At 37.5% G+C, this 18,655-nt stretch overlaps 1 protein-coding gene across 1 annotated transcript in view; it reads left to right on the forward strand.

The window, feature by feature from the left end:
- Positions 1 to 6,939: 6,939 nt before the first annotated feature.
- Positions 6,940 to 18,655, forward strand: part of GABRA3 (gamma-aminobutyric acid type A receptor subunit alpha3) — a 168,590-nt gene continuing 156,874 nt past the window's right edge. Inside the window, exons 1-2 of the mRNA XM_062182925.1 lie at positions 6,940 to 7,112; positions 13,746 to 13,867. Coding sequence (XP_062038909.1) covers positions 6,961 to 7,112; positions 13,746 to 13,867 — 274 coding nt within the window. The 5' untranslated portion in view covers positions 6,940 to 6,960. The remainder of the gene's footprint in view (positions 7,113 to 13,745; positions 13,868 to 18,655) is intronic.

Raw genomic sequence — 18,655 nt, forward strand, 5'->3', positions numbered from 1 at the left:
TGTATTTCCTTCCAAATAGAATGTATATGGAACTTACTGACAGACTAGATGTGGTATATAAGAACCAAAGAAGAATAAAGAATGGTATCAGAGATTTTACTCTAAGAACGTGGAGGAATGCCTTTACTTTAACTTCAGATGGGAATGATTGCAGAAGGACCAGTTCCATGTGTCTATGTTGAAGTGAATATGAATCTCAGGTTGACACATGGATTAAGATATGGGTTGTCTCCTGTAACCCGTATCTGTGGCTCTAGGTCCAGGTTCAAATATGGCTTTCTAAGGAGATCTGGGATGGAGATATTAATTAGTAAACATAAGCTTATAAAGGATATTTTCCTCTTTGTTCTTTGTACCCTCCTTTAGCTCTTGAGTAGAGTGAATTGGTTGCATGACGATTTGATAATTTGGCTATGCAATCACATATGGTGACCCAAGCATGTGACATCATTATGTCATCATGGATAATCTATTTTAACATTATGATCATATATGCATATATGATGATTTTCTCCTGAAGCATAGCTAGCCTGCTTCTACCACAGACATCAGCTAAATTCATAAGATGTTGGTGCTCTTCCATGCACACTACTTATATAAACATACATGTAAGTTCATACTTATATGAACATGGTTGTCTACTTTTGCAATATAGCATGACTTTTTCATACTAATTTAAAAAACAGGATCACGTTTTACTTTTTGTTCATGCATTATAGTAAATGCCATTATGTGATCTTTATTTCCTTTAATTTTCAATTTATTTGCTAAATATGTGTGCACTATACGTAATGTGCTCATGTTATATTCCTGGATAACTGTTCATCACGACCATTACCCCAAGAATATCAATCCTTCATTATGGTGACTCACATAAATGTCTTACTTCTCAGAGAAAATGTCTTACTTCTCAGTGAAAAATTTTTTATCATGTCTGCCTACTCATGAACTATGATCATCTGTTCCTACACCATGCAGTTTAGTCCCAAAGCATGGTTATCTGTTCTTAAACTATGTCACTTAATTCTCGTATCATGGTTGTCATATACACATATTATGTGTCCATACATCATGGCTAAGTATGAATATACCAAATACCTCTTCACATACATTATGGTTCTCTAAATATCTATCATAGTTTTCTCAAGCTATATAGATACCTTATCATGCTTTCAGGCTCTTTGTTTCATTGTCATATTTTGTTTCGTTTATGCACTATGGTTACTTGAAAAACTCATCAAGTTTGTCATAATAAGTATTTTGAGGAGCTGATGTTATGGTGCAGCAGGTTAAGCTGCTGTTTGTAATGCCAGCATCCCATATCAGAATGCTGGTTTAAGTCCCAGGTACTTTGCTTATAATTCAGCCTTCTGCTAAGTTACCTTGAAAAACAGAGGGTAATGGCTCAAGTACTTGGGCCCTTGCCACTCATATGGGAGAACAAATGGAATTGTTGGTTCCAGGCTTTAGCCTGGCCCAGCTCTGGCTTTTGTAGGCATTTGGGAAGTGAACTGATGAATGGAAGCTATCTCTCTCCCTCTCTCTCTCTCTCTCTCATTCTCTTTCAAATAAATAAATAAGTAAACAAATAATTTCTTTCAAAAATAAGTATTTTGAGTGTCCTTTATTATTATTATTTATTTATTTGAGAGGCAGAGTTAAAAAGAGAGGGAGAGACAGAGAGAGGTCTTTCATCCATTGGTTCACTCCCCAAATGGCTGCAACAGCTGGAGATGAGCTAATCCAAAGCCCGGAGCCAGGAGCTTCTTTCAATCTTCCACTTCGATGTAGGGGTCCAAGCATTTGGACCATCTTCCACTGATTTCCCAGACCATTAGCAGGGAGCTAGATCAGAAGTAGAGCAGCTGGGACTCGAAACTGTGCCCACATGGGATGCCAGCACTGCAGGTGGAGGCTTAACCTACCATGCCACAGTACCGGCCCCCAAGTATCTATTCTTCTAAAGTCCTTGTCCACATTTTTTATTGTTGTTTCCAATTTTGTATTACTTTAAACATTTCTCTTAATATAAAGAGAACAGATTTCATGTATTTCATTGGTACAATTCTAAGAAGATAAGCTACTTCCCTTACTCCCCCTACACCTCCCTCGAACAACCTCCTTTCTTCATTTCTTTTTTTTTCTTTAATTTTTTGCAAAAAAAATGCTTTCAATCAACTCTTTAATCACAGGCTTAATCGACCACTAACCATAATATTCAACAAGTAAAAAGTAGAAAGACAACAGCTCCACAGGAGTATAAACAAGGCTGAAAACAACAATCATATCACATGATGTCCATTTCATTCCTATATTTTTTGTATTCTATATGAATTGCCACATATAAGAGAAAACATATAATATTTATTTCACTAAACATAATGATCTCCATCTGCATCTGTTTTGTTGCAAAGACAGGATTTCATTCTTTTTATGGTAGTCCATGGTGTTTATACCACATTTTCTTTTTCCAGTCATCAGCTGATAGACATGTGGGTTGATTCCATTTCTTAGATATTTTGAATTGAGCTGAAATAAACATGGAGGTACGGATAACTCTATTGTATGCTGATTTCATTTCATTTTGGTAAATTCTCAGGAGTGAGATTCCTGGGTCATATGGGAGATTTATTTTCAGATTTCTGAGACCTCTCCATATATTCTTCCATAATGGTTGTACTTGTTTACATTTCTACCAACAGTGTATTAGATACCTTTTTCCTCACATCCTTGCCAGCATTTTTTGTTTCTTGATTTTTGGATGATAGCCATTCTAACTGGGGTAAGGTGCAACCTCATTGTGGTTTTGACTTGCATTTCCTGATGGCTAGTGATACTGAGCACATTTTCGTGTGTGTTTTGGCCATTTGAATTTCATTCTTTGAAAAAATGCCTGTTCATGTCCTTTTTCCAATTCTTAACTGGATTCTTTGTTTTGTTGTTGTTGAGTTTCTTGAGCTCCTTATATATCCGGATATTATTTCTTTATCAGATTCCTAGCTTGAAAATATTTTCTCTCATCTGTCAATTGCCTCTTCACTTTGTTTAGTGTTTGCTTTTCAGTGTATAAGCTTCTTAGCTTGATGCAATCTCATTTGTCTGTTTTTGCTTTTATTGCCTGTTCTTCTGGGATCTTTTTCAAGAAGTCTTTGCCTATGCCAATGTCTTGCCGAGTTTCTCTGATGCTTTTCTCCAGTAATTTGATGGTATCAGGTCATAGATTTAGATCTTTCATCCATTTTGAGTGGATTTTTGTGTAAGGTGTAAGGTAAGGGTCTAGTTTCATACCTATGCATGAGGAGATCAGTTTCCCCAGAACCATTTGTTGAAGAACTGTCATTGCTCCAGGGATTGATTTTAGCTTGTTTGTCAATGATTAGTTGGTTGTAGATGTGTGGATTAATTTCTGAGGTTTATATTCTTTTTTTTGACAGGCAGAGTGGACAGTGAGAGAGAGAGAGAGAGAGAGAGAGAGAGAGAGAAAGGTCTTTCTTTGCCGTTGGTTCACCCCACAATGGCCACCACGGCCGGCATGCTGCGGCCGGCGCACCGCGCTGATCCGATGGCAGGAGCCAGGTGCTTCTCCTGGTCTCCCATGCGGGTGCAGGGCCCAAGCAATTGGGCCATCCTCCACTGTACTCCTGGGCCACAGCAGAGAGCTGGCCTGGAAGAGGGGCAACTGGGACAGAATCCAGTGCCCTGACCGGGACTAGAACCTGGTGTGCCAGCGTCGCAAGGCGGAGGATTAGCCTATTGAGCCATGGCGCCAGCCCCTGAGGTTTATATTCTGTTCCATTGATCTGCATGTCTATTTTTGTACCAGTACCAGGCTTTTTTGATTATAACTGCCATATAATATGTCTTGAAATCTGGTATTGTGATGTCTCCGGCTTTGTTTTTGGTCTTTAAGATTGCTTTTGCTATTTGGGGTCTCTTGTGTCTCCATATGAATTTTAGTGCTGTTTTTTTTCTAGAACTGAGAATGTCCTTGATATTTTGACTGGTTATACCATGGATGTACAATCATTACTAATATCTGTGAATGTGCCATGTGTTCTGCTCCTGTATCATGTTTTGGTCCTATTCTGTGCCTAGTTGCTAAATAAGATTACCTGTTCTAGCCACATTTCTTAAATATAAATTTTCTAATTGTGCCAAAACCCCACATAACATAAAATATACCATGTTAACCATTTTAAGTATGAAGTTCAGTAATGTTAATTGTATTAATGTTGTTGTGCAACAATCCAACAACAGCTTTTAATCATAGATGATGTCTTAATGGAGTGTGTACAAAGACCATTTTCTCTTTTAGACTCATGTGCTATGATTTTTTTGGTCATATACCATGGTCAAATGGTTTCATGCCATACATGCCTACTCATGTATCATAATAATTATGTTAACTAACAAAATGTTTTGATTTTTAGAAGGTACCTGTTATGACCAGTGTCTTCTATGTCATATATGATGGCTATCTTCTTATGTATAATGGATATTTGGACATGTGCATTAGTTATGGTTTCATGTAACACTGATGACTTATTCGGCATCACACTATATGTCATAGTGGTCTCCTTCCAATTAATGGAAATTTACTTCTGGGTCATCGCCATCTATTTTAGTATGACGGTTTTCTTTTTTTTTTCCTGTAATCTGAACATAACCCAAAGCTATGTACTAGAATAACATCATTAGACTTGCACTATGTATCTCTTTATTTCTATAGCATGTCTTCTCCTATATTCAGGATTGTTACCCATAAGCTTATGTTTTCTAATCATGTACTTTGGTTAGGTCTTATATCCCATAGATTATTTCTATAATCTGGAGCTCGTTTGTACCACATCTCTCTGTTGCTATAGCAAAGTTTTCAATTCATACATCATGAATATTTGAGCATTAACCTTTGTCATGTGATCATACGTCATTAGGGTCTTTTAAAGCAGTGTGGCTACTTGAGCATGTCATAGTTACTACCTGTAACATGGATGTTTTCATGCACCATAGTTTAGTATTCATATGCTATGGCTTTCTGAACTATTGTGTTCCTTTCCATTATTCTAAAAGATCTGTCAGCTCTTGTACAGATTATGAACCATGAATGTCACAACATATATTTGAGCATTAGGTAGACCATGAAAAATTATTGTTTATGTGAAATAAATATGTCAAATATTAGCAGTTTCACATAATATTATTTTTAATTAACTAATTTTTAATTTTATGATTTAACAGTTCTTAACATTTTAACAATTTTTCCAAATTACCTTAAATGCAGATACTATATAATAAACATATATACTATTTTCATATGATGACATATATTTCATATGTCTATCTCCAGTGTAGATATTTAATCATATCAGAAGTCTACCTTCTCTAGAATCATAGTTTTTTTCATGTGCCTATATCAGATTAATGAAGACCCAGCTTAGTATAGCACTCAGTAGCTGCTTTTTTGGGGATAGGATGAACTCAGAAGAACTCTTGTTCTTAATCTTCCCATTAACCAGAATAGCTCCCCAACATGTTTTGCATATTGGTTTCTTGTATACATTTTCCTTTAATAAAAAAAGTTTAGTATCATTCCATTCCCTGTGAATATTAATCCACTTATATGACTGAAAACTAATAAGGTGTTTGATCAGAGTTAGGTGTCAGTCAAGAAGTCTGTGTCTCAGATTCAAAGAAGACACACAGTTCAAGGATAGCAAGTGTCACTTTGTTGGCTGGTTACTTAACCCCATGTTTTGAGTATACCTCTACTTGTCCAGAGTTCATAAAACAACCCTACATATGGGCAACTCTAAACCACTAATTCGTTCATCAATGCATTTGTTTATTCCTTAAGGACTTATATGTTAGGAAGCAAGGCTTGGGTTATTTAGTTATGTTGTGGTCTGTCTATAAAGGAGCTGGCTTTTCTCTCAGCTATTTCTTTGTGAAGAAATATTATATTTTTAAGATTTATTTATTTATTTGAAGGCCAGAGTTGCAGATAGAGAGGGAGAGGCAGAGACAAACATATCTGCTGGTTCACTCTCCAAATGGCCACAACAGCTGGGACTGGGCCAGGCTAAAGCCAGGAGCATGGAACTCCATCCAGGTCTCCAATGTGGGTGGTAGGGGCACAAGTGCTTGAGCCATCATCTGCTGCTTTCCCAGGGTGTATATTAGCAGGAAGCAAGATTGGAAGCAGAGCAGTCGGGACTTAAACCAGTACTTTGACATGGAATGCCAGTGTCAGTGGTAGTGGCTTAATACTGTGCCACAATATCAGCCCTGAGAAACAGTATATGCTTATTCAAGAGACATGGTGTCCAATCATTCAGCATTTTCTCAACATGATTCTGAAGAAACAATCTTTCTACTTCAGGTGCTTTGATTTCTTGGAAAATTTCTTAACTTTTTCAACATGAGACCCAATCCCAAAAATGCTAAAAGGAGACTCCAAGTCTTAATATACTAGGATTTTCCACAATATTCCACTGTTAACAGTGGCCAAATTCCTTGTGACAGTAGAAAGCAAACAGGGGGCTGAGGAGAGAGAGAAAATGAAGGCCTGAAGGACTATTTTTAAGTTCTTGTGTTATAAGGAGGTAACTGAGACTGAGGGGTATTCCATGCCTCAGTCATATGGGAAGACAAAGACAGAGATGGAACTGTAACCTAATACTCCTGATTACTGGTCTAGAACTCATTGTACTACCCTATGCACCCTTTATTGGATAGGCTCTGATATGTTCAGGAGAGTTGTATATTGGGAATGAATTTTGGTGGAATTGCTATTTTGGGGAAAGGACTGTCAAGCATTGAGTAACCAGATACTAGAGAAGTTAAATGGTTCTAATGGGGTTAAATAAAATATTATTTTTACTGTTCCTCCTCCCTGTCTTTTTCTACCTTTTTCCCTTTCCCCTTTTCCCTGAACTGGATCTTACAGGTTTGTTCGAGTTGATGCCCAAGAAGATGATGGTCACAGAGCTGAGTTATTTCTACATGATCAGACTTGGGCTTCTTTTCCTGATTAATATTTTCCCTGGAACCACTGGCCAAGGAGAATCAAGACGACAAGAACCTGGGGACTTTGTAAAGCAGGATATTGGCGGGTAAGAACGCTTAATTCTTGAAACAAAAATGACAATGATAAGTGTTTACCTCAGACCAATACAAAACTCGTAACCTTTTTCAAATATAGCAACCCAGACTCTTCAGGTTGAAATAAATCACAAAGGTCTTCTTGGGCAACACCCTACTCCATGCTGGAATCTTCATGAGATATCTTAAAAACAGTTCTCTCTATCCTTTTGCTCTAAACTTTATCTCTTTTCTCTTAGATCTTATTATGCAACTTTTACTGAATCTAGCACGTTTGTATGTAAACATGATCAAGAGTCTCTCATGTTAAATTTGAAACTCTTACCTCCCAATCCTGCATGATGTAGATCATACTTCTTGATTTAAAATATGTATTTATTTGAAATAACAATGTGAGTAGATGGAGGGAGGGAAGGAAGTAGGGAAGGAAGGGGAAAGGGGGAGAGGGGAGACGGAAAGAGCAAGAGAGGGAGAGAGGCAGAGTGGGAGGAGAGAGAGAGAGAGAGAGAGAGAGAGAGAGAGAGAGAAAGAGAGAGAGAATGCAAATCTTTCTTCTGCTGGCTCACTCCCCAAATGGTTGCAAGAGTCAGGTCTGGGTCAGGTCAAAGCCAGGAGCCAGGGACATAATTTGGGTTTCCTACAGGGGTGTCAGACACCCAAGTACTTGGGTTATCTTCTGTTGCCTTTGCAGGTACATTAGTAAGAAGCTGAATTGAGAGTGGAGCAACAGGTATTCAAACCATCACTCTGATATGGGATGTTGACATTACAAACAGCAGCTTAATCTGCTGTGCCACAACACTGACCCCAACCCATTCTTCTATTTTTTAAAGTCATGCTTCTTAAAGGATTGATATTCTCTGTTGTCTCTGTTTACCTCTCACCAATTACTGCACCCACTGCTGTCTGGCTTCCAATCTAGTGACTCTAATGCAACTTCTGGAACATAGATGTACAATGTTGGCTTAGTTGCTAAACTCAAGACTTCTGTCCTTTTATTCCTCATTTATTCTTTAATAGCATCCAATGTGGTTGATCTTTAAAATCTTTTTACTATGAAATAAAATATATGTATATAGAAATACATTATATATATATATATATATACACACACACACACACACACACAGAGACCTCCAGATTCCTCCATTTTGTTGCAAAGGACCAGATTTCATTTATTTTACTGCTGTATAGTATTCTATAGAGTATATATCCTATAATTTCTTTATCTAGTCTTCTGTTGATGGGAGGTACCTTTCTCTGAAGGGAGGAGAGAACTTCCACTTTGACTATGGCCTTGTCTAAATAAGATTGGAGTTGGCGAACTCAAGAGGCTTCCATAGCCTTGGCAGCTCATGACAAGAGCCTTGGGTGATTACTGACATCATAAATAAGAGTATCAAGTGTTAAATCAACAGTTGGAGTCACTGTTCACTTATTCCCCATGTAGGATCTCTGTCCTTAATGTGTTGTATTATGTGAATTAATGGTATAACTAGTACTCAAACAGTACTTTATACTCTTTATATCATTGTGGGTACAAACTGTTGAAATCTTTACTTAATATATACTAAATTGATCTTCTGTATATAAAGATAATTGAAAATGAATCTTGATGAAGAATGGGATGGGCGAGGGAGTAGGAGATGGGATGGTGCGGGTGGGAGGGTGGTTATGGGGGAAAAGCCTCTATATCAAAAGTTGTACTTTGGAAATTTATATTTATTAAATAAAAGTCAAGAAAAGAATGGCTGCTTTTTAGATTGGTTGAGCATATTTCTAGCCAAAAATTATGCATTTTTTTGTTCAAGCAGCTTCTATAAAGATGTCAAAATGTGTTATATTGAATTCCAGTTGTTTCTCATTCCCTCCGCTGTATATAACTGGCATTCCCCAGTGCTAAATCTTCATTTGGACCTTTCCACTTATAGAAAAGACTGGGCTTGGTAAATGAAAACACAAAGAATATGGGAAATGGCTAGTAGTCTCATTTGGGCATGATTTCTGGTCCAAAAGAGAAGCAGTAGAATTTGAGGCTGTTAAAAATAGTATATTGGCAGCATATTACAGAAGGCCTTGACTGTCAGGCTAAGGAGTTACTTTAAGCTATGAAGAGATATGGAAGGTTTGTGAGTGTGCAGAGAAATGATCTGAACAATTAACTAATGTATTAGTCCAAAGATGTCTTTAGGATTAGGTAAATGATTAAACTTGCCAAACCTACAGATTGTATATTTTTTAAAATTTTATTTGTGATAAACAAATTTCATGCATTTTATATATACAAATTTAGGAACATAGTGATTTTTCCCACCCTACCCTCTCTCCCACTTGCACTCCTACCCTTCTTCCTCCTCCATCTACTATCCCCGTTCTTATTTTTAAAAAATATTTATTTTCATTTATTTGAAAGAGTTACAGAGAGAGGTAGAGACAAAGAGAGAGGTATTCCATCTGCTGGTTCACTCCCCAGATGGCCGCAACAGCTTAGCAGAGAGCTGGATTGGAAGTGGAGCAGCCAACTAGAACCGGCGCCCATATGGGATGCCGGTGCTGGAGGCCAGGGCATTAACGCATTGAGCCAAAGTGCTGCCCCCCCCATTCTTCTTTTTTGAAGATATGTTTTCAGTTAACTTTATACTCATGAGATTAACCCTATACTAAGAGTTCAACAGATCGTATGAAGAAAAAAAAAAAAAAACACTGTTCCTGAACAGTCGAGACAAAGGATGTTAAAAAAAATAGCATCTCAAAGTGTCAATTTCACTTCTATAGATTACCTTTTGAGTACTCTATTAGTTACCACAGATCAGGGAGAACATATGGTCTTTGTTTTTTTGAGGACTGGTTTATTTCACTAAGTATAATGGTTTTCAGTTGCATCTATTTTGTTGCAAATGACAGGATTTTATTTTTTTTACCACTGTGTAATATTCCATAGTATATATACACCATAATTTCTTTATCCAGTCTTCAGTTGATGGACAATCTGAATTGATTCCGTATCTTATTGGGAATTGAGTTCTGTACTGGTAACATTATTTTCATTTCATTTATTTATTTATTTATTTTACAGGTAGAGTTAGTGAGAGGGAGAGAGAGAGAGACAGAGAGAAAGGTCTTCCTTCTGTTGGTTCACCCCCAAATGGCTGCCACGGCTGGCGCTCTGCGCTGATCCGAAGCCAGGAGCCAGGTGCCTCCTCCTGGTCTCCCACGTTGGTGCAGGGCCCAAGCACTTGGGCCATCCTCCACTGCCTTCCCAGGCCACAGCAGAGAGCTGGACTGGAAGAGGAGCAACCGGGACAGAACCCAGGGTACCGGCACCGCAGGTGGAGGATTAGCCAAGTGAGCCATGGTGCCGGCCATCATTTTCATTTTAAATAATGCATTAGTATTGTAATATTCAATCCAAGAAGTAGAGGTAGTTTATGAAGCACAATAGGTCTGTTTATTGTGCCAGTCACATCAACTTAATAAATATGGAGCTTTGAAAATTTCTTTCTATCACTGGTGTCAATATCTTAGGTGTCTCATCTATAAAATGAAGAAAACAAATTATATGATCTCAAAGTTACAGTATAATCCTGACATACCATGATTATTTCCTTTTCCCTCAAGCTACCTCTGGATAGACATAAACTATACTCATTGGAGTTCAATTATTGAAGAACAGAAAGTTCTGTTCTTGGCTTCAGATTAAACCAATTTTCAACTACCTATGAAATAATTTAGTGACCATCAGGAGAATATATCAATAATCATGTATGAATCATAAATGAATCTATTGAAAATATTTTTGTGTTTTCATTTAGCATTGACTTTTAACTTAAAAGCTTTAAGTTTATTGATGAAGAATGTTGCTAATATATAAGTAGAGTCAGTAGGGAATGGAAATGCATTCTCATGAGAGTATTTGGCTAAGAGAGAAGTCACAGTGTATTGCCCTCACATTCAGGTATTTGAGGTACAACTTTTAGCTTTCCCATTAACTCTTTGGGTGATTCAAGATTCTTGTCAGAGAATTTTGTATTCCTATCTATAAATCCACCTGGAGTATATAACATCTGAATCTTGATAGTTGTCTGTGACTCTATGAGAATTCTCCTTTCTACTCCCTTTTAGTAATTCAATATATTGTTTTTCATTCAATTCATATTTCCCAGAAACTGAATTAGGCAAGGCAGAGTCAAGATCAACCTCCCTACCCCTGGTGAGAGTAAAGGGATAATAACAAAGACATTTGCACAGAATCAGTTGATCTCCACAGCCTCTCCCCACAATCCATGTCAGGCAGATCTGGAAGACTGATGGGATGAGCCAAGGGTGGAATGTTACCTGATAGGTATTTGTATTTAATCTCTTCAGCATATTAATGTCAGTTTGTTAGCTCTGCACTACAATTCCCTTATTTCCTTCATCTTCCCGATGACGTACCTGTATCACCTCTTGTGATCTGTCTGCAAAGTTGGCCAGTCATCTCTACTCTTGACAAGGTGCCAATGCCTCTCTAGCTGAAGCTTTCCATATGGCTTTAGGTTGAATGGAGTGCCATATTTTTTAATATTTATATTTGAATAATTCATTCAAGTCCATAAACTGTTATTATAAAAAAAGAAAACAAACTTTGAATACTTCTAGATATGAAACATTAAGCCTAGCAAGTATAATATATTATTTAATATCAGTACAATATATCTGTGAAGTTATTTTAATTTTAAGATGCCATTGCTATTACTAGAGGTAATATAATAATGGCTAATATAGTTGCTTAAGTTTATACAACTAATAAACTTTGTTTCCAGACTCTTGTAGCCTAGATCCTATTTTCCATGTTTACCTATTTTATAATTTTATTATCTCAGCAATCATTTAACTTAAGCAGGGGAAGGATTACTTGTTTTGTTTTTTTACTTTGTCACAACACCTAGACAGTAATAGGTACATAGATAACACCCAATACCAATATATTGAATGATAAGCGAATTGAATTAGATTTATGATTTAAGAAACCTTTGGTTCAAATTTAATTTTACAAAGTTGTCATCTAGAGAGTAATGGTGTGAGAGGTATTCAATTTTGATGTTTCTACTATTCTGTAGATCTTCTGTTGAGTCTTTTCAGAACAAGAACCTTGCTGCTAGGTATAAATATTGATGAGAAGACATATTGACTGTCCCTTAGGAATGCCTCTTTACTGCTATAAGTTTTACAGTTCTAATTAACTGGATGCTAGGAATAGTTATTACATGACTGTTAAAATTATCTTTGTAGGTTTAAGGATGGAGAAAACTGAGATGTAAAGACATATATACTGTAATTTGATTAATGATCTACCCCAGCTCACAAAGAACTGGCACTGAGACTCAAGATTCTAACTCGTGGTCCACTACTTGATTCTATACCCCTTGGCAACCCTTGCTTCTTGATCCTCGGTGACATCTGTTTTCTTTCATCCTATCCCTCTTCCCTCTGACCTACCTCCAGGACCTTTCTACTTTTGATTCTGTAAAAACAACCAAGCTCCTCATTAAAGGGTAAAAGTATCATACATAGTGCCTGGGTCTAAATTAGGTGGTTAGCAAGGTGCATAGTGCTCAGAAAGGCTTGCAAAAGGCATCCAAACTGGAGAAGTAGGAGGTGTCTGAGGAACACTAGAAAATCAGAAAACTTGGATTACAGTCCTGTCTTTGCCTTTCACTGGCAATGTAATTGTGGGAAAATTTTATTTCTTCTCTGAGCTAGTTTCATTATGTATGAAATAAGAAAGACTGTGGAGTCTCCTAAGAGTCCTGGTGGCCTTAACACTTGATAACTGCTACTACTTGTTTGCCCTATTTTCCATAGGGTGGAGAAAGGGGTAGGTAAGATGTAATTCAAAGGTTTGTCTGACTTTGTTGTTCTGTGTACTTATGTTTCTTGGGGCTAGAAGAGAGGTAAGTTCTCAGTAACAACATTTCCCTAATTTATTTTGAAGCCCATTCATTCATGCAACAAAATTTAATGAATCAATTGTATGCCAGGTAGTGTTCCCACTGATATTCTGTCTAGGATTTCTGCTTATGTCTCTCCTCTGCTGGGATAGGGCTGAAACATATGCTTGGTAAATTTCATACCAATGCTGGAGTAAGAGCTCAGGTATTGACTACTGTCTGCTTCCTATACAGGCAATCATTGTGACAAATACAATGTGTTTACTGTTTTGGCTAACATATAAGGTTATTTATTGGGTGTAGTCTATTAATTGAAATAGTCTTAAATTATTATTTTTTTGACAGGCAGAGTTAGGCAGTGAGAGAGAGAGAGACAGAGAGAAAGGTCTTCCTTCCATTGGTTCACCCCCTCAAATGACCACTAGGGCTGGCGCGCTGTGCTGATCCAAAGCCAGGAGCCAGGTGCCTCCTCCTGGTCTCCCATGTGGGTGCAGGGCCCAAGGACCTGGGCCATCCTCTACTGCCCTCAGGCCACAGCAGAGAGCTGGACTGGAAGAGGAGCAACCGGGACAGAACCCGGGGTACCAGCGCCGCAGGCAGAGGATTAGCCTAGTGAGCCGCGGCGCCGGCTGAAATAGTCTTAAATTATAATATTTAGACACCTAGTTGTTTCCTATTAAGATTTTTTTTTTCTCTTTTCATGCACTGCCTCAGACTCTCTCCTAAGCATGCCCCGGATATTCCTGATGACAGCACTGACAATATTACTATCTTCACCAGAATCTTGGATCGTCTTCTGGATGGCTATGACAACCGGCTACGACCTGGGCTTGGAGGTCAGTTATTTTAAGATCTTTTTGGCCATTGTCATGAGGTACCTTCAGTAATGCTATTAGTGTAAAGCTGAGTTTCTTCCTTCTGAGCACTGGAAATTAGTCCTCAATTCAGTGGGTAATCTGCCTGTTAGATTTTGGAAGGTCTGGATCTCACTTAGTCAAAGTTTGACTAAGCCTATTTTTAATATTTTATTTAAGTTATACAAGTTTCATACGTTTCATATGTAAAGGTTTAGGGACATAGTGGCACTTCACCCCTACCCTCTTTCCAACCCACACTCCAACCCTTCCTCCCCCTCCCTCTCATATTCCCACTCTTAATTTTTACAATGATCTATTTTCAGCATACTTAATGATTGTATAGTTAAGCCAACCCTAAGTAAAAGAATTCAACAAATAGCAGGAAGAAAATGAAAACAAAACAAAACTTCCTCAAAGGAAGAGGCAAGGACTATAAATAATCATAGATGCTCAAAAAGTCTATTTCATGCCAATACATTACATTTCAGGTACTGTATATTAGTTACCTTGGATCATGGAAAACATATGATATCTGTATTTTTGGGACTGGCTTATTTCACTAAGTATGATGGTTTCCAGGTATGACCATACTGTTGCAAAAGACAGGATTTCATTATTTTAACAGGTGAGTAGTACTCCATAGTGAATATATACTATAGTTTCTTTATCCAGTCAACAGTAGATGGGCATCTGGGTTGATTCCATATCTTAGCTATTGTGAATTGTGCTGCAGTGAACATGGGGGGGGGTACAGAAAACTCTTTAATAGTCTGATTTCTTTTGGTATGGGCAAATTCCCAGGACTGTGATGGCTGGATCATATTGGGGGGGTGTCTATATTCAGATTTCTGAGGTATCCCCATACTGTCTTGCACAGTGGTTGCACCAATTTACATTCCCACCAACAGTGTACCAGGGTACGTTTTCCCCAACATCCTTGCACTTTTGTTGCTTGTTGATTTCTGTGTGAGAGACATTCTAACTGGAATGAGGTGAAAACTCACTGTGGTTTTGATTTCCACTTCCCTGACGGCTAGTGATCCTGAGCATTTTCTAGAGTGTCCGTTGGCCATTTGAGTTTTTTCTCTTGAGAAATACCTGTTCAAATCCTTTACCCATTTCTAAACTGGACTGTTGGTTTTGTTGCAGGTGAATTTCTTAAGCTCTTTACAGATTCTAAATGTTAACCCTGTCTCTGTCTCTTTTAATGTGGGTGTTTAGATGATTTACATTTAATGTGATGATGATTGATATGATTGTCTTTAAATCTACAACCTTGTTATATGCTTTCTGTTTGTTTAATCTGTTGTTATTTTTTCCCACTTTTTCTGCCTGCTATGGTTTGGATATGGTTTGAAAGTTTCCACCAAGGCTTCATGTCCTGGAAGCTTGTTCCCTCATGTGGCAATGTTGAAGTGGTGGGACCTTTTAAATGTGGGGTCTGGTGGAAGATAATTAGGTGACTGGAGGCATTCTCCTTGAAAGAGATTAATTCATTCAATGTAATCAATGTTTCCCCTTCTTTCATGTTACTCTTGATTGGAGGCGTGAAGCTTCTTTCTTAAGTTTGCTCACTCAATACACACTAGTTTATTTTGAGCTATATTCTCCCTACCATGCTAGGAACTTATTCTTTCAATTTGCCTCTGATTTGGTAACCATTATCCAAACCCCACTATCCCTCCCAACCTTTAGAAATCACCATTCTGTGTTCAGGTTTAGTTAGTTAGTTTGTTTATTTTTAGGTTCCACATATGAGGAAACACATAAAATACTTGTCTGTGTCTGGCTTATTTCACATAACATGATGACCTCCAGGTCCATCTGTTTTGTGAAGAATGCTAAGATTTCATTATTTTTATGGCTGAATATTATTCCATTGTGTGTATATAATAAATTTTCCTTATGTATTCATCCAATGATGGATACCTTGATTGATTTCATAACTTGGCTATTTTGAACAGTGCTGCAATAAACATGGTGGATCAGTTATTTCTATGATGAAATAAGTTCATGTCTTTGTGGTATATTCTCACTGGTGGGGTTGGTGGATCATATGGCAGTTCTATTTCTAGTTTTTAAAGAAATATTCATACTGTTTTCCTCAGTGGCTGCACTGCTTTACATTCCCACCGATAGTGTATAAGAATTCCCCATTCTCCATGTTCTCACCATCATATGTTACCTCCTATCTCTTTTGATAATATCCATTCTAACAAGTTTGAGGTGTCATCACATTATAGTTTTAATTTACATTTACCTGATGGCTAGTCACACTGAGAATTTTTCATGTATCTGTTGGCCATTTGTATTTCTTCTTTTGAGAACTTTCCATTCAGGTCTGTTGCCCATTTCATGACTCGACTTGTTTACCTTTCTTCTTTTTTTATTTGGTTATTTTTTATGAGTTTCTGATATACTGTGGATATCAATCCTTTGTCAGATAAGTAGCTTGCAAATATTTTCTCCCATTTTGTCGCATATAATTTCATTCTATTGGTTGCATCCTTTGCTGTACAGAAGCTTCTGAGTTTGATATAATCCCACTTAGTTTTGCTTTTGTTGCCTGTGCTTTGGAGATTTTATCCAAAAAATCATTGCCTATATGAATGTCTTGAAGTATTTCCTCTATGTTTTCTTCTAGCAATTTCAAGTTTCACATCTTACATATAGATCTTTGATCCATCTTGAGTTGATTTTGTATATGGCGAGAGATAAGAGTCTAATTTCCTTCATATGTACATATACATCCAGTTTTGCCAGCACTATTTATTGAAAGACTCTCCTTTCTCCAAAGTATGTTATTGGCACCTTTGTCAAAAGTCTGTTGGCTCTATGAATGTGGAATAATTTCTAGGCTCTCTATTCTGTTACATTCATCTATCTGTGGATATTTATGCCAGTATCATGATGCTTTAATTATTATAACTTTGCAGTATGCTTTTAAATCATGAAATGTGATGCCTCCAGCTTATTATTAGCATTTTTGATAACATTGCTTACGTGACTCTGAATTTCTTGAGATTTTATATGAATATTTGCATTTCTTTTACTTATTCTGTAAAGCGTGTCACTGATATTTTAATAGTAATAGTATTGAGGAGGCCTGCACTATGGCACAGCAGGTTAAAGCCTTGGTCTGCAGTGCTGGCATCTTATATGGGTGCAGGTTTGAGTCCCAGCTGATCCAGCTCTCTGCTATGGCTTGGGAAAGAAGTAGAAGATGGCCCAAGTCTCGGGCACCTGAACCCATGTGGGAGACTCAGAAGAAGCTCCTGGCTCCTGACTTCATTTTGACGCAGTTCTAGCCACTGTGGCCATCTGGAAAGTGAACCAGGGTATGGAAGACCAATCTCTCTCTCTCTTTCTCTCTGCTTCTGCCTCTCTGTAAATCTGCCTTTCACATAAAAAATAAATCTTTAAAAAAAGATATTGCATTGAATATGTAGATTACTATACATAATATGGATATTTGCTTTATCTTATTTTTGAAAGATTTATTTTATTTATTTGAAAGACAGAATTACAAAGAGAGGTAGAGACAGAGAGAGAAGAATCAATATCATCAAAATGTCCATTCTCCCAAAAGCAATTTGTAGATTCAATACAATACCAATCAAAATACCAAAAACATTCTTCTTGGATCTGGAAAAAATGATGCTGAAATTCATATGGAGGCACAGGAGACCTCGAATAGCTAAAGCAATCTTCTACAACAAAAACAAAGCCAGAGGCCTCAAAATACAATATTCAAGACATACTACAAGGCAGTTATCATCAAAACAGCATGGTACTGGTACAGAAACAGGTGGATAGACCAATGGAATAGAACAGAAACACCAGAAATCAATCCAAACATCCACAACCAACTTATTTTTGAACAAGGATCTAAACCAATTCCTGGACCCAGGAAAGTCTATTCAACAAATGGTGCTGGGAAAATTGGATTTCCACATGTAGAAGCATGAAACAAGACGCCTACCTCACACCTTACACAAAAATCCACTCAACAAAGATTAATGATCTAAACTCACAACCCAACACCATGAAATTATTAGAGAACATTGGAGAAATCTTGCAAGATATAGGCACAGGCAAAGATTTCTTGGAAAAGACACCAGTGGCACAGGAAGTCAAAGCCAGGGTTAAAAATTGGGATTACACCAAATTGAGAAGTTTCTGTACGGCAAAAGAAACAGTCAGGAAATTGAAGAAGGAACTGACAGAAATCCAAATGGCCAACAGACACATGAAAAAATGTTCAAGATCACTAGCAATCAGGGAAATGCAAATCAAAACCACAATGAGGTTTCACCTCATCCCGGTGAGAATGGCTTACATACAGAAATCAACTAAGAACAGATGCTGGCGACGATGTGGGGAAAAGGGGACACTAACACACTGTTGCGGGGAATGTAAACTGGTTAAGCCACTATGGAAGTCAGTCTGGAGATTCCTCAGAAACCTGAATATAACCCTACCATTCAACCCAGCCATCCTACTCCTTGGAATTTACCCAAAGGAAATTAAATTGGCAAACAAAAAAGCTGTCTGCACCTTAATGTTTATTGCAGCTCCATTCACAATAGCTAAGACCTGAAATTAACCCAAATGCCCATCAACAGTAGACTGGATAAAGAAATGGTGGGACATGTACTCTATAGAATACTATACAGCAGTCAAAAACAATGAAACACGGTCATTTGCAACAAACTGGAGGAATCTGGAAAACATCATGCTGAGTGAAATAAGCCAGTCCCAAAGGAA

Source organism: Lepus europaeus, chromosome X (assembly GCF_033115175.1).
Source record: "Lepus europaeus isolate LE1 chromosome X, mLepTim1.pri, whole genome shotgun sequence".
NCBI classification, from domain to species: Eukaryota; Metazoa; Chordata; class Mammalia; order Lagomorpha; family Leporidae; genus Lepus; species Lepus europaeus.